General features: G+C 57.4%; 2 protein-coding genes across 2 annotated transcripts; one reads left to right on the top strand and one right to left on the bottom strand.

The window, feature by feature from the left end:
• Nucleotides 1-532: 532 nt before the first annotated feature.
• On the top strand, nucleotides 533-11,112 carry LOC144166497 (histone H3-like). The gene is made up of 2 exons (XM_077696008.1): nucleotides 533-944; nucleotides 10,567-11,112. The coding sequence occupies exon 2, from the start codon at nucleotides 10,687-10,689 to the stop codon at nucleotides 11,095-11,097; it is 411 nt and encodes a 136-aa protein (XP_077552134.1). The 5' UTR covers nucleotides 533-944; nucleotides 10,567-10,686; the 3' UTR covers nucleotides 11,098-11,112.
• A 712-nt stretch (nucleotides 11,113-11,824) lies between these two features.
• Nucleotides 11,825-12,529, bottom strand: LOC144166471 (histone H2A-like). Its single transcript, XM_077695982.1, has one exon. It carries the CDS (start codon nucleotides 12,419-12,421, stop codon nucleotides 12,047-12,049), a length of 375 nt encoding a protein of 124 aa, XP_077552108.1. The 5' UTR covers nucleotides 12,422-12,529; the 3' UTR covers nucleotides 11,825-12,046.
• Nucleotides 12,530-19,526: the final 6,997 nt, after the last annotated feature.

The raw sequence follows: 19,526 nt of genomic DNA on the forward strand, positions 1-19,526 counted from the left end.
CACGGTGACTAATTTCATTAGTCATTCCATTTAAATGGCCATTTCATTGTTCTCGTTACCTTTGTGTACATTGTGTACAAGATGTAACAAGCCTGTTTGGAGCCCTCCTGCGAGATGACACAACCGCTTTGAAAACAGCAGCCCTGGTAGTAGCAAAATATATACGAACAGAGAGCCCGCGTAACCTTCACAGGGCCAATCGAAGGTCGATAAATGCAAAGTTATCATACAGTTTTGTTTTTCAAACTAGCACCTTGCAAGGCGCGCAGTTGTGGGCCCCCAAGATAGATTATGGTGTGCCCCACGTTTCCTTCTGCAGCGCGACTGTGGGTCGCACCAGGTGTGTGAATTTTTCGCAGGTAAGAATAAACGTCTTGCGCAAGAGGGCACGCTTTAAATGAAATCGATAGCTTATTTCGTTGGCAAAATCTGCATGGTAAGCCAAATATTTTGCGTCGTAGCCAGGCCGCAATTTGCACCACGTTCACCATTTTTGCTCACCTAAGAGAAAACACAAAGCGCAACAAGGCAAAATTTGAATGGAATTGATAGCTCTTTTTGTTCGGAAACTGTGGCGATGCGAATTTACGTGGCGACCAAAATTGTCCATTTTCAGCATCCTAGCGACCGCGGAGGGTGGGAAGAGCTTCGCCGCCGCGGCGGCGGCGGCGGCCGCCAGCACTCTCGTTTATGGTCAGTCGGACATTTCGCGTCATAGCCGGATGGCAGTTTGGGCCAGGTTTACCATTTTTGGACAGATAAGAGAAAACGTTGCGCGCAACAACACAGCGTTTGAATGAAATCGATAGCTCTTTTCGTTCGGTAACCGCAGGGGCGCAAATTTGGGGCACGGAAAAAAAGTGCACTTTCCAGCATTCAAGCATCGAAAAGAGGGGAAGAGGGGCTCGCGGCGCAACCAATCAGAGGCGCGCTCCGTCGGGAAGGCGAGGTTCGCCTCGAACCGCCGAGGAGTGAGGTTGTGTTTTCGCTCGCTCCTGCCTCGTTCGGTGCCGCGATCTACGTGTACGTGCGCGCGCCGCCGGCTACCGTGGATATGCCGATGCGTCGCGCGTCGCGCTGACTACGCAGTTTGTGTGCTCGCTTCGCCCGTGCCCCGAACCGCGCCGTCAACTGTGTTATTGTGTACGTGCGTGCGCCGCTGGCTTCCTGTTAGCCAAGCGGCCGGACCATGCCGGCGACGCGCGGCAGCCTGCCGCCACCGTCAACAAGTGCTGCTGCTGCACGCGCTTTTGCTATGCATCGCCGTACCAACAGCGTGGGGTTCTCTCGCAGCCTTGAGAGGCTGATGACTTCGTGCGGGAGCATCCTGCAGCAGCAGCTACGTGCCCAGCAACTCGTTGCGTGCCTGGGTGACCCGCCTGCACCACCGCCGATGCCCGCGACCTGCCAGCAGCACGCCGAGCCAGCCCACGACTTGACCCTCGCGCATGTCGCCCCAGCACTGCTCAGGAGTGCGGGCGCCGAGAACTACAGCCAGGGCGACCTTGCTGCATCCCTGTCCGAGCCCATGGACGAGTTTTCGACCGCCAAGCGAGCCCGGGAACCCACGGATTGTTTGGATACTGACCCGGCAGCCAGCGACGAGGATCGCGACGCCATGGAGGCAGCGCCGCGCCGAGCGGCGGCCATTGCTCCCCTCCAGGGTTGCCACATCCTCGAAGAAAAAAGGAGCCAGAAAATTGACCAAAGTAGCCAGAAAAGGAGCCAACTGGCCGAGGTCGATTTATTTCGGAGCCAGAAAAGTAGCCAAGTGTAATTTAAGCTTGTTTGCGCATCGCCACAGAAAAAAAAACAATCAAACACATCAGCTTGACCTTTGTCGCATAAAAAAAACCATAAAAAACATAATCTCCACTTTTCTCACATCACATTAGACTAGAGAGTCGACTAAACCAGAAAACTCAGGTGTACATACTCGAGTTGACTTTCTCCAGCATTTCCCGCGGTACCGAAAATGTGGAGCTTGTGACTTCTTTCAGCCGCAGTCCAAACTTGATTCTGAGGATCGCGAGGAGTAGGTCGTGGGACATTCTATTCCGCAAGTCACTTTTTGTGAGAGCGACGGCTGACTAGAGAGTTGACTAGACCAGAAAAATCAGGTGTACATACTCGAGTTGACTTTCTCCAGCATTTCCCGCGGCACCGAAAATGTGGAGCTTGTGACTCCTTTCAGCCGCAGTCCAAACTTGATTCTGAGGATTGCGAGGAGTAGGTCGTGGGACATTCTATTCCGCAAGTCACTTTTTGTGAGAGCGACGGCTGAAAACACCCTTTCTGCTTCGGCGTTCGATATAGGTAGAACAAGGAGCTTCATTGCGCTGTCTGCAATGTCTTGCATTGGATTAGCACCTGACACATCCCGGTAGGCGTATATTTTGGTCCAGAATTCAATAGCTGGCATGTCTGCATTCACATCGTCAACTTGTCGAAGGTGCCGTACTTGTTCCTCATGCGGTGCTCAGGACAACTAAACACGTCTTTTGGCAAGGTTTTCAAAGCCTTCATCGCATTTGGTCCTAAAACAGATGATGGGCTAATGGCTCTAAGCTTCCTGACCAATGATGTAGTGTTCAGAAGACGTTTCTGAAGATCAGAGGCACAAGCCTTGAGGAAGGCAAAACAACGCTGTTTCAACAACATTCGCTCTTCACTGGCGAGATGCAGTTCATTGATATGGTCATTGAAGCTGGTACCGAAATCTGCATCATCAACGCTTAAATATATTGACTCGAGGTTCACCAGGTCCAGGTCGCACAGGCTCGCTTCGTCATGCTGTCGAAGCACGGATGGCTTCAAGATTCTTGCGAGAAGGCGGTTGTACAGCTTCTGCAGCTCTTCGAAAATTCCAAGTGGGTCCACGTCCTCACCTTGGAACATTTTGTTCACTCTTTTGAGGTCAGTGAGAAGCGGCTCCAGAAACAGAAGATACGCGCGGTTCTTCTCGTCATTGTACATCTCTTTTAGCAGCCGCACGCTGTAGGCCTTGTCGGGCACATTCGTGAAATGCATCTTTAGAACATCATACTGGCTTACTATCCGCTCTATGCAGTCAGCAATTGCTAGCCACCGTGTGGCAGAAGGTGAAAGAATCTTCAAAGGTTCAGTTTGTTCCTGAGCTGCGTTGCTGTACAGGTTTCTGTACGCGGCCTGCCGTGAGCTGCTGTGGGCGAAGTAATTATGCGTTTCTTGCACCATAAACTGCGGGCACCCTGGCATTGCCTCCATTGCTTTTGAAGCAACAAGGTCCAATGAGTGGCATGCACACTTCACAAGCGTTATCGAAGGATTCTCATCCTTCATTTTCTTCCAGAGAGAATTATTGCGGCCACACATGGCGTTTGCGCCATCCGTTGCAAGTCCAACGCAGTCTTTGGGGCTTAGCCCGCCCTCCCGCAGTGCCAGATGCACAGCATTGTAAATGGTATCAGCTCTTCCATCTTCCGTCTCCACCAAGTGCAGAAAAGTAGTGGTTATTTTCTTTGCAGTTGGGCTGTAGTAGCGTACTGACACACACACAAGCTTTCTGACTGAAATATCTGTCGACTCATCGACCAGTAGCGAATATGGCTTCGTCGAAATGTCTTTGCGCAAATATTCGGCAAAACATGGTCCTAGGACTCCTGTAATAAGTGCTGTACACTTGGTTCGGTGCATCACGAGGTTGTACTTGAGCTCTCCTTTCAGTAAATCCGAAAGCTCATCCACACATCTTATTGACATATGGCAAGCGGTGAAAAGGGCAATTTTCAGAGCGCATCTTTTTTGCTCTTCCTCAACCGCGAGAACAGGCGCGACGACATCTCGCAACCGGTGCTGGTCCTTAGGTGCAACTCTTGTGCGGTGCTTCCTTGTTTCAGCATGCTTAGTCAGGTCGGCGCAGTGTGCCCGTATGTCGCAGGAACAAATCTTGCACCGCACGAATGCTTCACCCTTTTCTGAAGGGGCAACCCAGTCTGCACAAAAGGTAAAGTACGCACTTTCAGCATAATGCTAGCGTTTCAGTATATCACTCAATCAGTTTATTTTCCTTTTCTATACAAGAACCTTGCGGGAAAGTCACGTCAATTCAAGCTATGTTTGAATAAAAATAAGCGTTAGGAGTATGTTTACGTGTGTCTGGTCTCTCTTGTATGCCTGAATTTACAGGTAAATAAACTTGGTGTACCCATGCAGCTCATAAAACGAAGTGCCAAACATTGCAATGCTCGTTGCTATCGCAATATATATTCGGAACCACAGAAGCCATCACGACGAAAAGTTCTCGTTAATTTTTAATCACCCACCTCCAACTAACCGCCAGCGCCCCACAAAGCTGCTGCCGCCAGCCTTTCTGTGCACCATAAAACGTTTTAAACATTGGCACCCAAGTGATTTTCGAGTATAGACGTACGGAAATTTCCACAGAGCCTCCTCAGAGAGAAGCCCGACAGGAACAGCATAAGGAGCAGGAGAAAACGCTTCGCGATAAAATACCGACCTGTTGCACAACTGAAAAGCGACATTAATCTTTCCAAAACATTCTTACCTTTTAGGTTGGGGTCCTGCAGCCACTGCTGCCGAAACATCCTCCGTGCAGTGGCATTCTTGCCCATGGAGAAGCCGTCACCAGTGTATGGTGTATGCCAGCGTATAACTTCCAGCTGCACGTGCACGCCGCAACCGGCATTGGTCCGGCAAAACAAAACGAGGCCAGAAAGAAACACAAAGAAACTGCACAAACTGTGTTACAATGTTGCCGAACCTTCCTGTCATGCCGCCAAATGCTTTAGGAATAAAGAGAGCACAGTCATCAGTACTCCGATGAAGCCGTTGCTTGCAGAATAAATAGATGCCACTTGTTTTGTGAATGTTTTCACGTATTTTAGCGTATACGGTAGCTGTTGACACTAGCGCCAGAACAATAGCCAAAAACTAGCCAAGTAGCCAGCGCTTTTTTTTTGTCGCTGCGGCCTGCTATAAGTAGCCAGTTTGGCGTAAAGTAGCCACATCTGGCAACCCTGCTCCCCTCGAAGCGACGCGCCCGCGGCAGGGAGGCTGCCGTGACGTCACGAGGGCGCGCTGCCTTGCCCGCGCCGGACCCACTCCTCCTCGCGGCTGCGCCGGCCACCGGCGCTCCTCCTCCTCCCCCTCGCCTGGGCGAGTGTACCCTGCCGGCCGCCCCCCCTCCTGGCAGCGCGGCTGCCTCGGCGAGCTCTCCCCTGCGGCCGCTCGCTCCCAGCTTCGCCGCCGCTGCCTTCTCTGCCGCCCAGGCCGCCGCGCAAGATGGCGGCGCCCAGGAGGTTAACAAACCGCCTCCTGGGTCGGCGCTCGCGCACGCGGCGGCTCGCGGCGACCTTTCGGGTGGCCCCACACCTCCCGAACTTCCTGGACAGGTTCAGGAGGGGCAGTGGGTCACCCAGAGGAGCAAAGCAGCCAAGCGGAAGGCGAGGAAACTGGCTGCGCGGCGCCCCATCACGCTGCCGCCCGCCGGCACCTGCCTCTTCCGTCCTGCCGACCGGGCTACCTCGTTGTTGGCCACATCGAGGGAGGTCGTCGCTCGGGAGCTCGCCGCCACCTCCGGAGTTTCCCAGGTGAGGGTAAACACCCGTTTGAACGTTGTGGCGGCCGACGCCGAAACGGACGAGTGCCTTGCTGCGCTATTGGGCACACAGTCCATAGCTGGCATTGCTGTCCGCGCCGGCCGCCCCGCGAAACGTGGCACGAGTCGCGGCCTCGTTTTTGGTGTTGACCCTCGCCTGGGAACGGATGAGATCCTCGCCCATTATGACTGTGAGGTGGCGGTGAGCAGTGTGGTGCGGAAGACGGATGGTGCGCTGCTGATGGAGTTCCCCTCCTCCTCCCCGCCCCATTTCGTGGCCATCTTCAAGCTGCTGCTGCCTGTGCGGGGCTGCAGGCCGCGGCCCGCACAGTGTGCTCGCTGTGGCCGCCTTGACCATGTAACGGCCTGCTGCAGGGGCAAGGAGAGGTGTGCGCGCTGCGGTGGGGGCCACGCTTCTGATCAGTGTACCGCTTCGGCCCCCCGCTGCTCCAACTGTGGTGGTGCACACGCCGTCGACAACCCTCGTTGCCCCCGCTGGCAGCAGGAACGTCAGGTGGCCACAGCTATGGCACGGGCGCCCCAGCCTGTGCCTCGTGCTGTGGCTGTTGCATCAGTACGTGCTGGCCAGCAGCTCCCGAGCTACGCCGACATGGCCAGGCGCAGCTCCAGCCCGCAGCAGCATGCACTCAGCAGCAGCAGCGCCGCAGCAGCCAGCAGCAACAGCACCACAGCAGCCCGCAGCAGCAACCCACCACCAACCACGGACTGCCGCAGCGGCAGCAGAAGTCAGTCCGCCGCCCCCCTGCCCCGCAGCCCGTGGACCAGCAGCAGCCAGCAGGCCCCGCCGCCCCCAGCGAGGACCAGCTGGTGCCACTCCTCCTGGCCCTGGTTCACAGCCTGGTGGGCCGCCTGCCTGCTGACGACCCCGACCGCCTGGCGGCCACTGCTGCCCTGGCATCCCTGACCCCACTCCAGCCCCCCAGCATGGCTAGCAGACCCTGCAGGACAGGCCAGAGGCCACGCATTCTGCAGTGGAACTGCAACCATCTGGGGCCACGCCATGCAGAGCTGGTGGATCATCTGCTGCGGGAGCAGTTCGACGTGGTGGCGCTTCAGGAGGCATACGTCCGAGGCGACTCCCCGCGCCTGCCAGGATACGTGTGCTACCCCAGTCCCACCGGCTGCTCCCGACGCTCCTGCCCCGATCACCCCTGCCTCGACGTCACCCACGCACCAGGGAAGTCGCACGCAGCCGTCTACGTGCGGGCCGCACTGAGCCACGCCCCAGTCAACCTGGCCTCGGTAACTGAGGGCCCCATGCAGTGCGCCGCTGTCACAGTGCGCATGGGCCCTACGGACACCACCGTGGCCAGTGTGTACGTGCGGCCAGCATGCCCCTGGGACGCCACGGCACTGCGTCGACTGCGAACACTTCTGTGCCCTGATGCTGTGATATGTGGGGACTTCAACGCCCACCACCAGGCGTGGGGTGGCCCCCGCTCCACGCGCCGCGGCCGAGACCTCTTGGATGCCGCCACCTCCTGCGGGTTGCTGGTCATCAACACTAACAGCCCCACCTTCGTGCGCCCTGGCCCACGAGGAACCACCGTGCAGACGCACATCGATCTGACCCTGGTGTCGCAGCGGTTACCTTACTGCTGGGAGACTGCCAGCAGCACCTGAGGGTCAGACCACTACCCCATACTGGTCACCCCCAGGGATGGCCGCAGGCGTGCTGACACCAGGGTCTATGCCGTCATCAGTTGGGGCAACTTCCGCAAGGAGGTGGCCAAGTGCCTGGAGGACCCGGAGCCCGACTTCCTGTCAGCTGTCGTGAGGAGTGCCGACAAGGCAACGGTACGGGGGGAGGTACCCCTATCCACGGCACTACCAGACCTGGAGCTTCTTCGGCTGCGGGCGCGCCGTAATCAGCTGCAGCGACGTGCCATCAGGAGCGGACGGCCAGGTGACTGGACTGAGCATCGGCGGGCAGACGCACAGTGCAGACGACGGGCTCGGCAGCGACGCACACAGGGTTGGCAGTCTCTCTGCTCCTCCCTGGACTCGGGCAGAAACCCAGGCAGGGCCTGGCGTGTCTTCAAAGCCTTGCTGCGACCTGCCACAACCAGCCGGCGCCCGCTGCAAACTGCTGCCATCGCCCGGGGCATCACCGAGGCAGGCCTGGCAGAGATCCTTGCGGACCAGTTCGCCCAGTCTGTCCAAGCCCGCCCTCCTCCTCCCCCTGTCTGGCGGAACGTCACTGTGGCCGTCCTGCCGGAGTCCCGGGTCGTGGCCCTGTGCATCACGGAGCTGACCTTGCGGGAGCTGCAGGCCGCCCTGGACCGCTGCCCCAAACGCCGAAGCGCCCCGGGAATCGATGGGGTGACGTACCAGATGCTGCGAAACCTGGACGTCACCCACCTGGAGCCACTCCTGCGGCTCTTCAACCACGCTTGGACAACGGGCATCCTCCTGGCAGACTGGCTGGTGGGCCTGGTGTCTCCGATCCTCAAGGTGGGCAAGCCGCCGTCGGAGCCAGAGTCATACCGGCCGGTGTCGCTCACGTCCACGGCGGGCAAGGTCCTGGAGCACGTGGCCTTGGCGCGCCTGCAGTGGATCGCCGACCAGCGGGCAGTGTTCCGGGAGCAGCAGAGCGGCTTCAGGCGGCACCGCTGCACTGCTGACTCCCTGGGCGACGTCGTCTCCATGCTCGAGCAGGTCCGCCACGACAAGGAGGTGGCCTACCTCCTGCTGCTCGACATGAAGGCGGCGTTTGACACTGTCCCACACGGCGCCATCCTGGAGGCGCTGGACGGCTTGGGCGTCGTGGGGCACCTCCGGGCCTACGTGCAGGCGTTCCTCGCTGGCCGAACCTTCCGGGTCAAGGTCGGCCGGGCCACCAGCAGCCCGCGGGACGTCTGCTCTGGGGTGCCCCAGGGGGGCGTGCTAAGCCCCTTCCTGTTCAACCTGGTGCTGGCCCCGCTTCCAGACTGCATCCCCGCTGGCCTCCAGTACCCAGTGGGGATGGCGGTCTATGCTGACGACATCGCCATCTGGACGCACGGGCCCACCGGGGAGAGCAGGCGCGTGAGGGCGTGCCTGCAGACGGCACTGGACTCGGTCGCGGCTTTCCTGGCAAGCCGTGGCCTGGTGATGTCTGAGGCCAAGACACAAGCCTTCATGCGGCACCCCTCCGGGAAGACCGCCCGCCGCCAAATGCCGGAGTTTGTCCTGAATGGCAAGCCCCTTCCATGGCTCCTCCAAGTCACATACCTGGGGTTCCAGGTGGACTGCCGGCTCACCTGGACACCGGCCCAACAGCGACGTGCTGCCGGGGTACTGCATGGAATACGACAGCTGCTGGCCCGTGGCAACGGGTGCTCCCACAGTGTGGAATTGCGCATCTACAACAGCATGGCGACGTCAGCCGTGCTGTACGCGCTGCCGCTGGTCACGCTAAAGCGCCGCCGGTGGGGGGAGCTCGAGCTGGACCAGCACCGGGCCATCCGGCTCTGCCTGGGCCTCCCCAGGTACTCTCCCATTGGGGGCACCTACACCGAGGCGGCCACCTGGACCATTGAGATGCGGGCCCTCCAGACGGGTCTGCGCCACATCGATCGGCTGCAGAAGTCCCTAGATGGAGCCGCCCTGCTGCAGCGGTTCCGTGGCAGGCCCAACTCGCAAATGGGCACGCTGCTGAAGCTCTACGAGGAGAATATCGTAGTGCCGCAGCGGCCCCGTCTGGATCCTCCTCCGCCTGGCACGGGGGAGGCCCTGCAGATCGCCACCAAGCTCCCCGGAGTACGCAGCAAGCGCACCACCCCACACGCGGCCATCTACCAGGAGGTGGCCGCCCTGCTGCACGAGGGCGCCAGCGGACGCCTACATGTCAACACGGACGGCTCGGTACTGCCCCACACGGGCACTGCGGCAGCTGCCTGCACGGCTCCTGCGCTGGGCGCCAGCCGAACGTGCCGCCTGCCCTTCCCTGCGTCGTCAACCACTGCGGAACTGGCTGGCCTGCACCTGGCTGCGGATATGCTGCTGGAACGGGCAGGCCAGGACAGCCAGGCTTTGGTCCTGACGGACTCTCGGCCAGCTCTGCTACGACTACGGGAGGCAGACCAGCCGTCCAGTTCCTGTGGGCATGTGGAAACATCGTTGGCTGCCAAGCTCCATGCGGTTGCCTCTGGCGGCTGCAACGTCCGCCTGCAGTGGCTGCCGTCCCACATGGGGATCCCGGGAAACGATGCCGCCGACGCCGTGGCCAAGGGTGCCCACCAGCCAGTCACCTCTGTCTCCCGGGACGTCACACCATTCGACGCTGCACGTCAGCAGCTCGCCAAAGTGGCCCTCGCCATGCACCCAGACCGACGTGTGGTGAGTGGCCAGACCCCTCGGGTCCTCCCGGGGCGCCTGAGCAGGGACGTCTGCAGCCTGCTGCGGCTGAATTGTGTCGATGTGGCAGCCCGACTGCACCGCCAAGGCCGCCGCTCCTCCACCACCTGTGCCCACTGTCCCGAGCCTGAGACGCTGGAGCACCTGCTTTGCTCCTGCCCGGAGTTTGCGGCACACCGGGGAGTGCTGCAGACTTCGCTCCAACGTCTTGGGCTGCCCCACCAGCGCCTGGAGGACCTGCTACACCCAGCAGGCCCCGACTCCACCCGCCGTGACGTCTTCCGCCTCCTGCTGGCCTACTTGGAGGCTACAGGACTTGCTCAGCGCCTATAGACAGTAGTCTGCTGGACGCGCCATTGCTGCTGCTTCACGGATATTCACGTCGAGGCTCCTCGCTCTTGTTGCTCGCCTACCTATACTTTTATCTCTCCCTTTCTCCTACCTATCCTTCTATCACTCCCTTTCTCCGCTAATCTTTACATACCCCTCCTCCCCGTCCCGCCCGCACTGGGTTGTATGCAGGTGAGCCCCCAGCTGGGCTCAATAATATCCCCAGTGCATCTCCTTTTCCTTTTCACTCGAACCACTTAGTAGTAGTAGTAGGGAAGGCGACTCGCCGAGCGTAGGCGAGCAGTCTCGCTCCTGACGCCGAAGCGTGTAGACGTGATTCCTTTCACCTCCGAGTTGTTGTATCTTGCCTCGCAGCTTTTGCAGCACCTGTAGCCGCAATGGCGCGTACCAAGCAGACGGCCCGCAAGAGTACTGGCGGCAAGGCGCCGCGCAAGCAGCTGGCTACCAAGGCAGCTCGCAAGAGCGCCCCGGCCACGGGCGGCGTCAAGAAGCCCCACCGCTACAGGCCCGGGACCGTGGCCCTGCGTGAGATCTGCCGCTACCAGAAGTCCACCGAGCTGCTGATCCGCAAGCTGCCCTTCCAGCGGCTCGTGCGTGAGATCGCTCAGGACTTCAAAACCGACCTGCGCTTCCAGAGCTCGGCCGTCATGGCGCTCCAAGAGGCCAGCGAGGCATACCTGGTGGGTCTCTTCGAGGACACAAACCTGTGTGCCATCCACGCCAAGCGTGTCACCATCATTCCCGAGGACATCCAGCTTGCCAGGCGTATCCGCGGCGAGCGGGCCTAAGACCTTGCCTCCTTCTTACCGCCGCCAGGAAAAGAAGACCACAAACGGTTCTTTTAAGAACCAAATCCACCTTGTTTCGTGGCGAGCGTTTGCGCGAAGCACGCCAAGCTCGTCACCCCATTTCTGCCTCTCTCTGCTGCTGTATTTTGCACTGCGTGTTCGCACAACGAAAAAAGGTGAGTGTTGTGGGTTGTTTTAGTTTGCGTGTGTGCAACAAGTGTGTTTATGCTTTATTGCCACTCTTATCGTGCGTGAAAATGAATAAACCAAATTGCTGCTTCTGTTGGTGTTCTCACTTTCTCCTCGTGGGTTTGTTGTTTTCTTTACCTAGCACAGCAGTGATGGGGGGGGTTCTGTAGGCCAGTTTTGATTTAAAAAACAGCTCAAGTAACACGGTTGGAATCAGCCAAATCAGAATGGAATGATACGTGAGCAAACGATTCCAGAAGCTTAGCTAAATGACATGTGTTTGCAGTGATTGGTATAGAATACGCAAATGCATGCTAGAAAGAAAAAAAAAACAAGAGCAGCACGCTACGAACTTTCTTGGGAAAAACTCTTGCTGGCAAGATGTTCTTCTACACTGGGGGTCTTTAAGAAAAAAAAAGCTGCCTAACTGCAAAAACACACTGACTGCACAGCGAAAGCTTTTATTCAGTTGCAGCACTGCCTGGCGCTTTGCAGAAAGATTCCCATTCACGTTACGAAATCCTGTGCAAGTTTTGCAGCAGAGAAAGTCAATAAGGGGTCGATCGTGTGCCTAAATAACGCGCTAGAAAACGCTCAAGTTAGGCGTGCATGGACAAGGAATAACGAGCAAAAAGTACTACGAGATAAGGAGGAGGCAGCAGCAGCAAAGGCAGCATCGTTTCTGCTGTGACACGCACTTAGGTTGGCTCTTACAAGACCCGTTTTGTAGGTGCTCGTGGCGCTGGGAAACAGAAGCAGCTCAGGCCTTCTTCTCGGTCTTCTTGGGCAACAGGACGGCCTGGATGTTGGGCAGGACGCCTCCCTGGGCGATGGTGACGCCCGAGAGCAGCTTGTTCAACTCCTCGTCGTTGCGGATGGCCAGCTGGAGGTGGCGGGGAATGATCCTGGTCTTCTTGTTGTCGCGAGCGGCGTTGCCGGCCAACTCGAGAACTTCGGCGGCCAGGTACTCGAGCACTGCAGCCAGGTAGACTGGGGCACCGGCGCCCACGCGCTCGGCATTGTTACCCTTGCGCAACAGACGGTGGATTCGGCCCACGGGGAACTGGAGCCCAGCACGGCTGGAGCGGGTCTTGCTCTTGCCCTTCGCCTTTCCACCCTTGCCACGTCCGGACATGATGATGCTGCTACTGCTGCTACTGCACGAAGAGAAACAAGACGACTGCGCAGTACGAGATGTGCACGCGCGAGCGAACGTTCGGTGTGTGTCCGGCGCGGCCGCGGAGAGGCGGAGGTACTCAAATAAGCCCCGCCCAAACCGCATCCAGCGGGAGGCGACAGGATGCGGCGCGCTCGAATAAAAGCGCCGCGCGCCCGACGAGCCGCGTTTCTGCTCGCGTCGACTCCGTCGTGTTCGCATCGCAGTAGTCATGCCTCCCCAACCGAGTGGTAAAGCCGTGAAGAAGGCGGGCAAGGCGGCTCCGCTCGTCTATCGTGCGCACGGTCGGTTGTTTTCTTTCATCGTCGCGCGCTCGCTACTACCGCACTCGTCATGTCTGGTCGCGGCAAGGCATGCGGGCGCGTGTGAGCGTGAGATGTTCGGAGTTGTGAACTAATCCATGCTTGTGCTTTGAGCTTGCTTTTCAGCCTCCAGTCTTGGATAGGATACAGCAAGTTTGAAGTCGACTCGTTGAGTCTTGGGGGTCTGTTGTTGTTTTGTGTGGTTCCCTGTCAGGCTAGCGTAGATAGGAGTGTTTTCTTATCTGTTCGCGGGCCGCGATGGCGAGCCAAGGTGTGCGGCTGCGGCCGTACACGTTTTTTGCGCGACTCCCACGTGGAGTGACGAATGTTGAGCTGGTGGAGCTGCTCGTGGAGCGCTTCACAAAGAATGAGCTGACCGGCGTGCAGGATTTTTCGGCAGGCAGGTTCGAGGTTGTCTTTAAGACAAAGGACGCGGTTGATCGCTTTCTTGCCGATCCCGTCGTTGAGGTGCGAGGTGACCACGTTCGGTTTGAGTATCGAGGGTCGCGAGTGAAGATTGTGGGGGTATACAACTACCCTCTCGAAGAGCAGGACGAAGAACTGAGGCGCGTGTTAGGCGGATACGGAACCGTGCACGCCATGCAGCGCGAGACGATCACAGGCTTCGCGGATTTCCTGTCAGGGACGAGGCGCGTGCGCATGGACATGGTTCGCCCTGTCCCAAACCTGGTGAAGATCCTTGATCGCTACGTCGCGCGTTTCGAGTACGAAGGCGTGGTGCATCAGTGCGTCCGCTGTGGTGGCACAGGCCACTACGCGGCCGCATGCACTACGCCCAAGTGCTCGCGCTGCGAGCAGTTTGGGCACGAATCGTGCGAGGCACCATGCCCGCAGTGCCAGGGCGACCACGCGCGGTATCAGTGCCGCGTCCGCTCGTTCGCGGCCGCGGTCGCAGGGCGGGCAGCCGCAACTACGTCCGAAAACGCGGTGGAGGTCGAGGACAAGCGCGCTGACAAAGAAATCGCGAGCGCAGACGCCGCGCGCAACGACAGCGCGGAAGCGGGAAACCACGTGGCGCCTGAGGGTAACGAACATGCCGCGCCGAAGGGCGATGATCCCGCACCAGCGCCGGTGCCCGGGGAGGCCGCTGACGCGGTGATGATGATGATGATGATGTGGCTATCCCCTTTGTATCGGGTGGGCACACCTTTGGCACCCTAGCCGTCACTTATCTACAGGACTATAAACTATATCTACAAAAAGGAGATTTTCAGAGGGGAGGATAGGCATGGCCTAGGGCAGGTACTGCCTGCACGAATCACGGGGTCCCTATGAGTCAGTGACACCGCATGCAGCACCTTTGTCTCTGGGCCCTAGTTGCCGGGTCCGCCACCACCACTGGTGCAGTCTTTCCTTCGACGTCGTCACCAACGTAGATCTGGTGTCCCTGTCGCAGGTCCCGAGTCCCAACGCTTGTGGTAGAGTGGTGCCCTCTGGGTGGGTTGGCGACAACACAGCACAATGGGTGATCACATGTGGCACTTTGCACTGCTGTCGATGGGTCGAAGCGCTGACGGTAGAGGAGGGTGCGGAGTGCTCCCGCGCGGGCCTCGAAGAGCAGTGCACTCCCAGTGCCATTGTCGTAAAACAGCTCCGCTGCTGGGGTGGACTTGTAGGAGCGATACAGCTCAAGGGTGGACTTGGATAGCATGGCCGAGCGCCACTGGCCTGTTTCTGCCTCGCGTACACGCTTCCGCGCCACGTGGCTCAGCTTCTGGGCACCTGCCTGTAGCGGCTCTGCAAGAAAGCCGAACTTGCGACTGAGCGTGTGCACTCGGGAGGTCCACACAGTCTGGGTGCCCTTGAAGCCCATTTAGCGGAAGATGCGTCGCGCCCATCGCTGATCGTCCATGCGCCGAAGTCGAGCTTCGAAGGCCAGCTTGCTGCTTGCTTCTCGGGCCTCGAAAGATGACCATCCCAGGTCACCCTGGATGGCCTCAACGGCCACGCGACCATGGCAACCGAGCGCCACGCGTCCCACCTCGCGCTGGCCACGCTCCAGCCACGCTCGGGTGCTGGATGAGACGCACACCACTGCGTTGGCAAAGGTCAGTGCTGGGACATGGACCGCTTTCCACAGCTCACGAACGAGGATGTATCTATTGCACCCCCACAATGACCTCCGGCGGAGCACAGCACTGGCTCTTCGGCAGGCCTGCCTGAGGTGTTCTTCGTGAGCCCCCAGGAGATCCGACGAAGAGGAGAGTATCACCCCAAGGTAACGGTACTCGGTCGCCCAAGGGATGGTGTCGTCGTTTGGCAGGAGCACGGTGTTCATTCCTGGACTTCCGGAGAACTGGAGCACCGCGGATTTCTTGGGGTTGAAGGAGAGGCCAAGCAGGGAGAGATGTGTGGCACTCAGGGTGATGAGCCGCTGGATGTCAGGGATGGTTTCTGCCAGGAGCACCAGATCATCCGCGAAGGCCAGTCCAGGCAGCACCCAAGTATGTTGTAATCCCTCGTACAGGAACTGGAACGGGAAACCTAGTCCTGAGTCGATCAGACTTTGCTCCAGCCCCGATACATACAACATGTAGAGCAGGGGGGAGAGCGGACAGCCCTGTTTCATACCCCGACGTACCGGTACCGACTGCGATTGGGAGTCGCCTAGGCAGGCCACAACGGTGTTGTTCTCGTACAGCCGGCGCGGGATGTCCACCAGTGTTTGTGGCATACTCAGGGCCGACATTCGGTTGAGCATCGGCTCGTGGGGGACGCTGTCGTACGCCTTCGCGACGTCGAGGAAGCACGCGAAGAGACTACGTGACTCCTTCCGTGCCTTTTCAATTGTCTGGCTCAGGGTGAACAGATTGTCTTCCAGGCGGCGATTGGATCGGAAGCCATTCTGTAGCTCCGTCAGGACCCCGGAGCCCTCTGCCCAGGCACTCATCCAGCTTTTCACCACAAGGGTAAAGAGGCGGTACATTACGCTAGTCACCGTGATGGGTCGGTAGTCCCGTATGTTGCCAGCATCCCCACCTTTCTTGCGGACGAGGCGCACGCGGCCGCACTGCCAGTCGGCTGGAACCGGCTCCCCGGCGATGATTGCGGTGAAAATAAGGACCAGTGTGTCGCGGGCCACATTCCCGAGGCTTTAACCAAGCCCGCCGGTATTGCATCCAGACCCTGTGCCGTGCTCGAGCTCATTCCGGCAAGTGCGCGGTCCAGCGCGCACCGAGACACCTGCCAGTCGCACTCGTAAGTGTCCGCGATATTGCAGTGTGGAGCGGACTCTTCACTTCGCTCTTCTGTTGCACTAGGCGGCAAGGGGTCGTACAGCTGTGCCATGTGTCGGGTGAGGTGTTCCACAATGTCCCTGACGGGCTCGCCGGTTTCATCCCGGAGCTCTGGTGGCGTGGGTTTCCGGTCAAGTGTTGACACGTACGCCCAAAACTTTTGACTCTTTTTTCACCCGGCAGTAGTTATGGACCGCAGCTGGGCGTGATCATGAGCCGCGATCTTCCGTTGCACAGCCTGCTGCATGGTCCGCTTGCGCTCTAGGTACTGCTCCCACAACATCTGGCACTGGCTCGTGGGGAGTGCTGCCGTCACCGCAGCCCGGTGCTGGCGATTGGCCGCTCGACGCGCGGTCAGTGCCGTCTTCACCTCCTCGTCCCACCAGCCTTTGCGCCGCACCCCCCTCGCGAGTTGGAGCGAATCTCATAGGCGTGCATGATGCGCCGCAGTTCCCCCACGTACTCTTCGTAGTTCTTTGGTGGTGCAGCTTGTAGACGCAGCTCGAATTCCTGTGCTACAGCCTCGTACGCTGAGGACTCAGCACGATGGCGGAATGCGTGCGAAACCAGCCCATGCGTAGCATGCGCTATGCTGGAACGGCCCGACTTCCGGGACGAGCGCTCGAACTTCCGGCGGCCGTGCGCCGGAGAGCTCGAAGCGCCATCCAGCAACTCTGGTGGAGATCAGTGGCCTGGAAAGCAAAATAATGAATTCACAAAGAAAAGAAAAGCCAACACGCTGATGATGATGGTGTGTTCGCGCATTCTAGCGTGGGTTTAGTGAAGCAGTGTTTGATTTCATTACGAATATGCCAAGTAGAGGGCGCCGCGCACTGCAGCCATTTTATTATGTTTTGATGATTTTGTTGCTTCTGATTTATTGATTTCGTTTTTGTATTTTCATTCTTTTGCTCTTTATGCTGAATTTGTGCTTTTTTGTTTGTATTTTTATTCCTTTGCTTTTTATGTTGAATTTGTGCTTTTTTGTTTGTATTTTCATTCCTTTGCTTTTTGTGCTGAATTTGTGCTTTTTTTATTGTATTTTCATTATTTAGGTTTGCGCGCGTGCTTTGCGTGGCAGTATTCCCCATATAGTTGTTTCAAAAATTTCTGCACGGCCCCTGCTGGGGTTTTGTTGACCAAGCCGCTCCTGCCGGCCCGCCCCCCCCCCCCCCCCCAACACACACACACACCAAATTAACCAAGCTGCTCCTGCCAGGCCCCCCCTCACAAACACACACACACGCACAATGTACTTCGCGCCTAGCAGTGTACCCTCAGCTTAGCAAGTGCAACTCACAGCTATACCACCGAGCTTAACTACCCTAATTTAAGCTAGCGCCCATTATTATTTCTAAATTAAGCTAACCAGACCTGTCCCAATTAGGCTGAAATTCGGATGCTGCAGATGCCTCCTCCAATAGCCCCTGTTCAGTTGCAACACAGTGCTCAATTAAAATTAATTGCTGCTACAAGACGACCCTGGCCTGATTATTTGAGTAACAATACGATACGAGCTCAAAGTGCAACAATTTAACAGCAGAGAACCGTTATGCTCCAGTACAGGTTGTTTATCTTCATGACAAGTATGCAAAATGAGCCCATTTTAAAGGAACAGTACACACACCCGCGCCCTGCCGACTGCACGAGCACCACGTGCAAGCGAATGAACAGCGGGCTATTTTTCCTGATCTACACACGCAGCAAACATGTCTCAAACTGCACTGAAAGAAACACAAACAGCAGCAGCACCCACAACACTCAGGTCACTCACCATCCTCTTCGCTGGCAAAAGCAGCAGCTCGATACAAGTGAACGAACAATAGTGCGTGTTTGCGTTACACTGTGGTGCGCCGCGAAGATGAACTTTGCGACACTCGCAAGCCCGCGTTTAAACAAGTAGTAGCAGCAGCAGCAGCAAGCGTCGTCAAAATTCACCATCGCGAGGCACCCATAAGAGAAACATTTTGGCAGCCCCCCATGTTTTCGTTTTTATTTCCGACGAACGTACCTCCGTGCGGGAGCAACCATACGCACGCGCCAGCTTCGTCCGCCCCCAGGTCGGAAAGCTGCTGCAGCAGCAGCGCCTGCACGAGAGAAGAGAGACCAACAGTTATTGTACTAATGAGCAGGAGGAGTGTGTTGGACAACAAACGCAACAGCGCGCGGCGCACGCAATTCGGCCCACATTTGCAAGATAATCACAGCCTCCTTCTTCTCTTCTCTGATAAATAACAACACTGTCATGCCGTTCGAGCATCTCAATAAAACATCAAGGCTTTGCAATAAAGACTCCGTCACATTAAAGACTGCGTTAGCACTGTGACATAAGGCCTCGTGCTGCACACGAAATTACAAACACCTTTTGCAAAACGCGCGCAAAATGCGGCCACCACATGCGGCGGTTTTTTATTTTCCTATTCAAATTTCCATTGTTTGAAGCACCTGCCCGCATTTCTTTTTGTAGCGCCCCGTTCGCACACGTGCGCTATCTGTCAAGATGAAAGCATAATGATAAGGAAACAGCCTCTAGATATTTTAAATTGCACAAACAACAGCAACGAGACACCGCGTTCTTTTTTTTCCTCCATAATGCCATTGTTAAATGAAATAATGAACCTTGGGCGACGCGTTTCGAATCACATGCGTCTCAAATTATAGCGCGCTAGAGCTGCCCCGCGAAGGAGCAGTGAAAATAGCACTGTCACATGAGTTATTAAGCAGTGTCACCATAATAGGCTGCCGAAGCACAAGAAATGACTTACCAGCACCGTCAGCAGCACACACGGAGACCTAGCTCGCACCTCGCGTTACGCACGTCCGACTCCTCCGAAGGTTGGCGCCCAAAAGACAATGCGACCTCTGTTCGCTGGACAGCACGGAAACGCGCGCACGATTGGCTGGAGACGGTGCGCGCTTCTGATTGGTTGCGCCGCAAGCGCCTCTTCCCCTCTTTTCGATGCTTGAATGCTGAAAACTGCACTTTATTTCCGTGCCCCAAATTTGCGCCCCTGCGTTTACCGAACGAAAAAAGCTATCGGTTTCATTCAAACGCTGTGTTGTTGCGCGCAACGTTTTCTCTTATCTGTCCAAAAATGGTAAACCTGGCCCAAACTGCGGTCCGGCTATGACGCGAACTGTCCGACTGACCATAAACAGGAGTGCCGGCGGCCGCCGCTGCCGCCGCGGCGGCGAAGCTCTTCCCACCATCCGCGGTCGCTAGGATGCTGGAAATGGACAATTTTCGTCGCCACGTAAATTCGCCTCCCCACAGTTTCCGAACAAAAAGAGCTATCAATTCCATTCAAATTTTGCCTTGTTGCGCCTTGTGTTTTCTCTTACCTGAGCAAAAATGGTGAACGTGGTGCAAATTGCGGCCTGGCTACGACGCAAAATTTTTTGCTAACCATGCAGATTTTGCGAACAAAATAAGCTATCGATTTCATTTGAAGCATGCCCTCTTGCGCAAGACGTCTATTCTTACCTGCGAAAAATTCACACACC

Source organism: Haemaphysalis longicornis, unplaced genomic scaffold, assembly GCF_048455015.1.
Source record: "Haemaphysalis longicornis isolate Haplotype H1 unplaced genomic scaffold, Haemaphysalis longicornis Haplotype H1 scaffold_173, whole genome shotgun sequence".
Lineage (NCBI taxonomy): Eukaryota > Metazoa > Arthropoda > Arachnida > Ixodida > Ixodidae > Haemaphysalis > Haemaphysalis longicornis.

What these genes read in the sequence shown, in the direction of transcription:
- LOC144166497 (XM_077696008.1), top strand. Translation starts at nt 10,687, where the DNA reads ATGGCGCGTACCAAGCAGACGGCCCGCAAGAGTACTGGCGGCAAGGCG.
- LOC144166471 (XM_077695982.1), bottom strand. Translation starts at nt 12,421, where the DNA reads ATGTCCGGACGTGGCAAGGGTGGAAAGGCGAAGGGCAAGAGCAAGACC.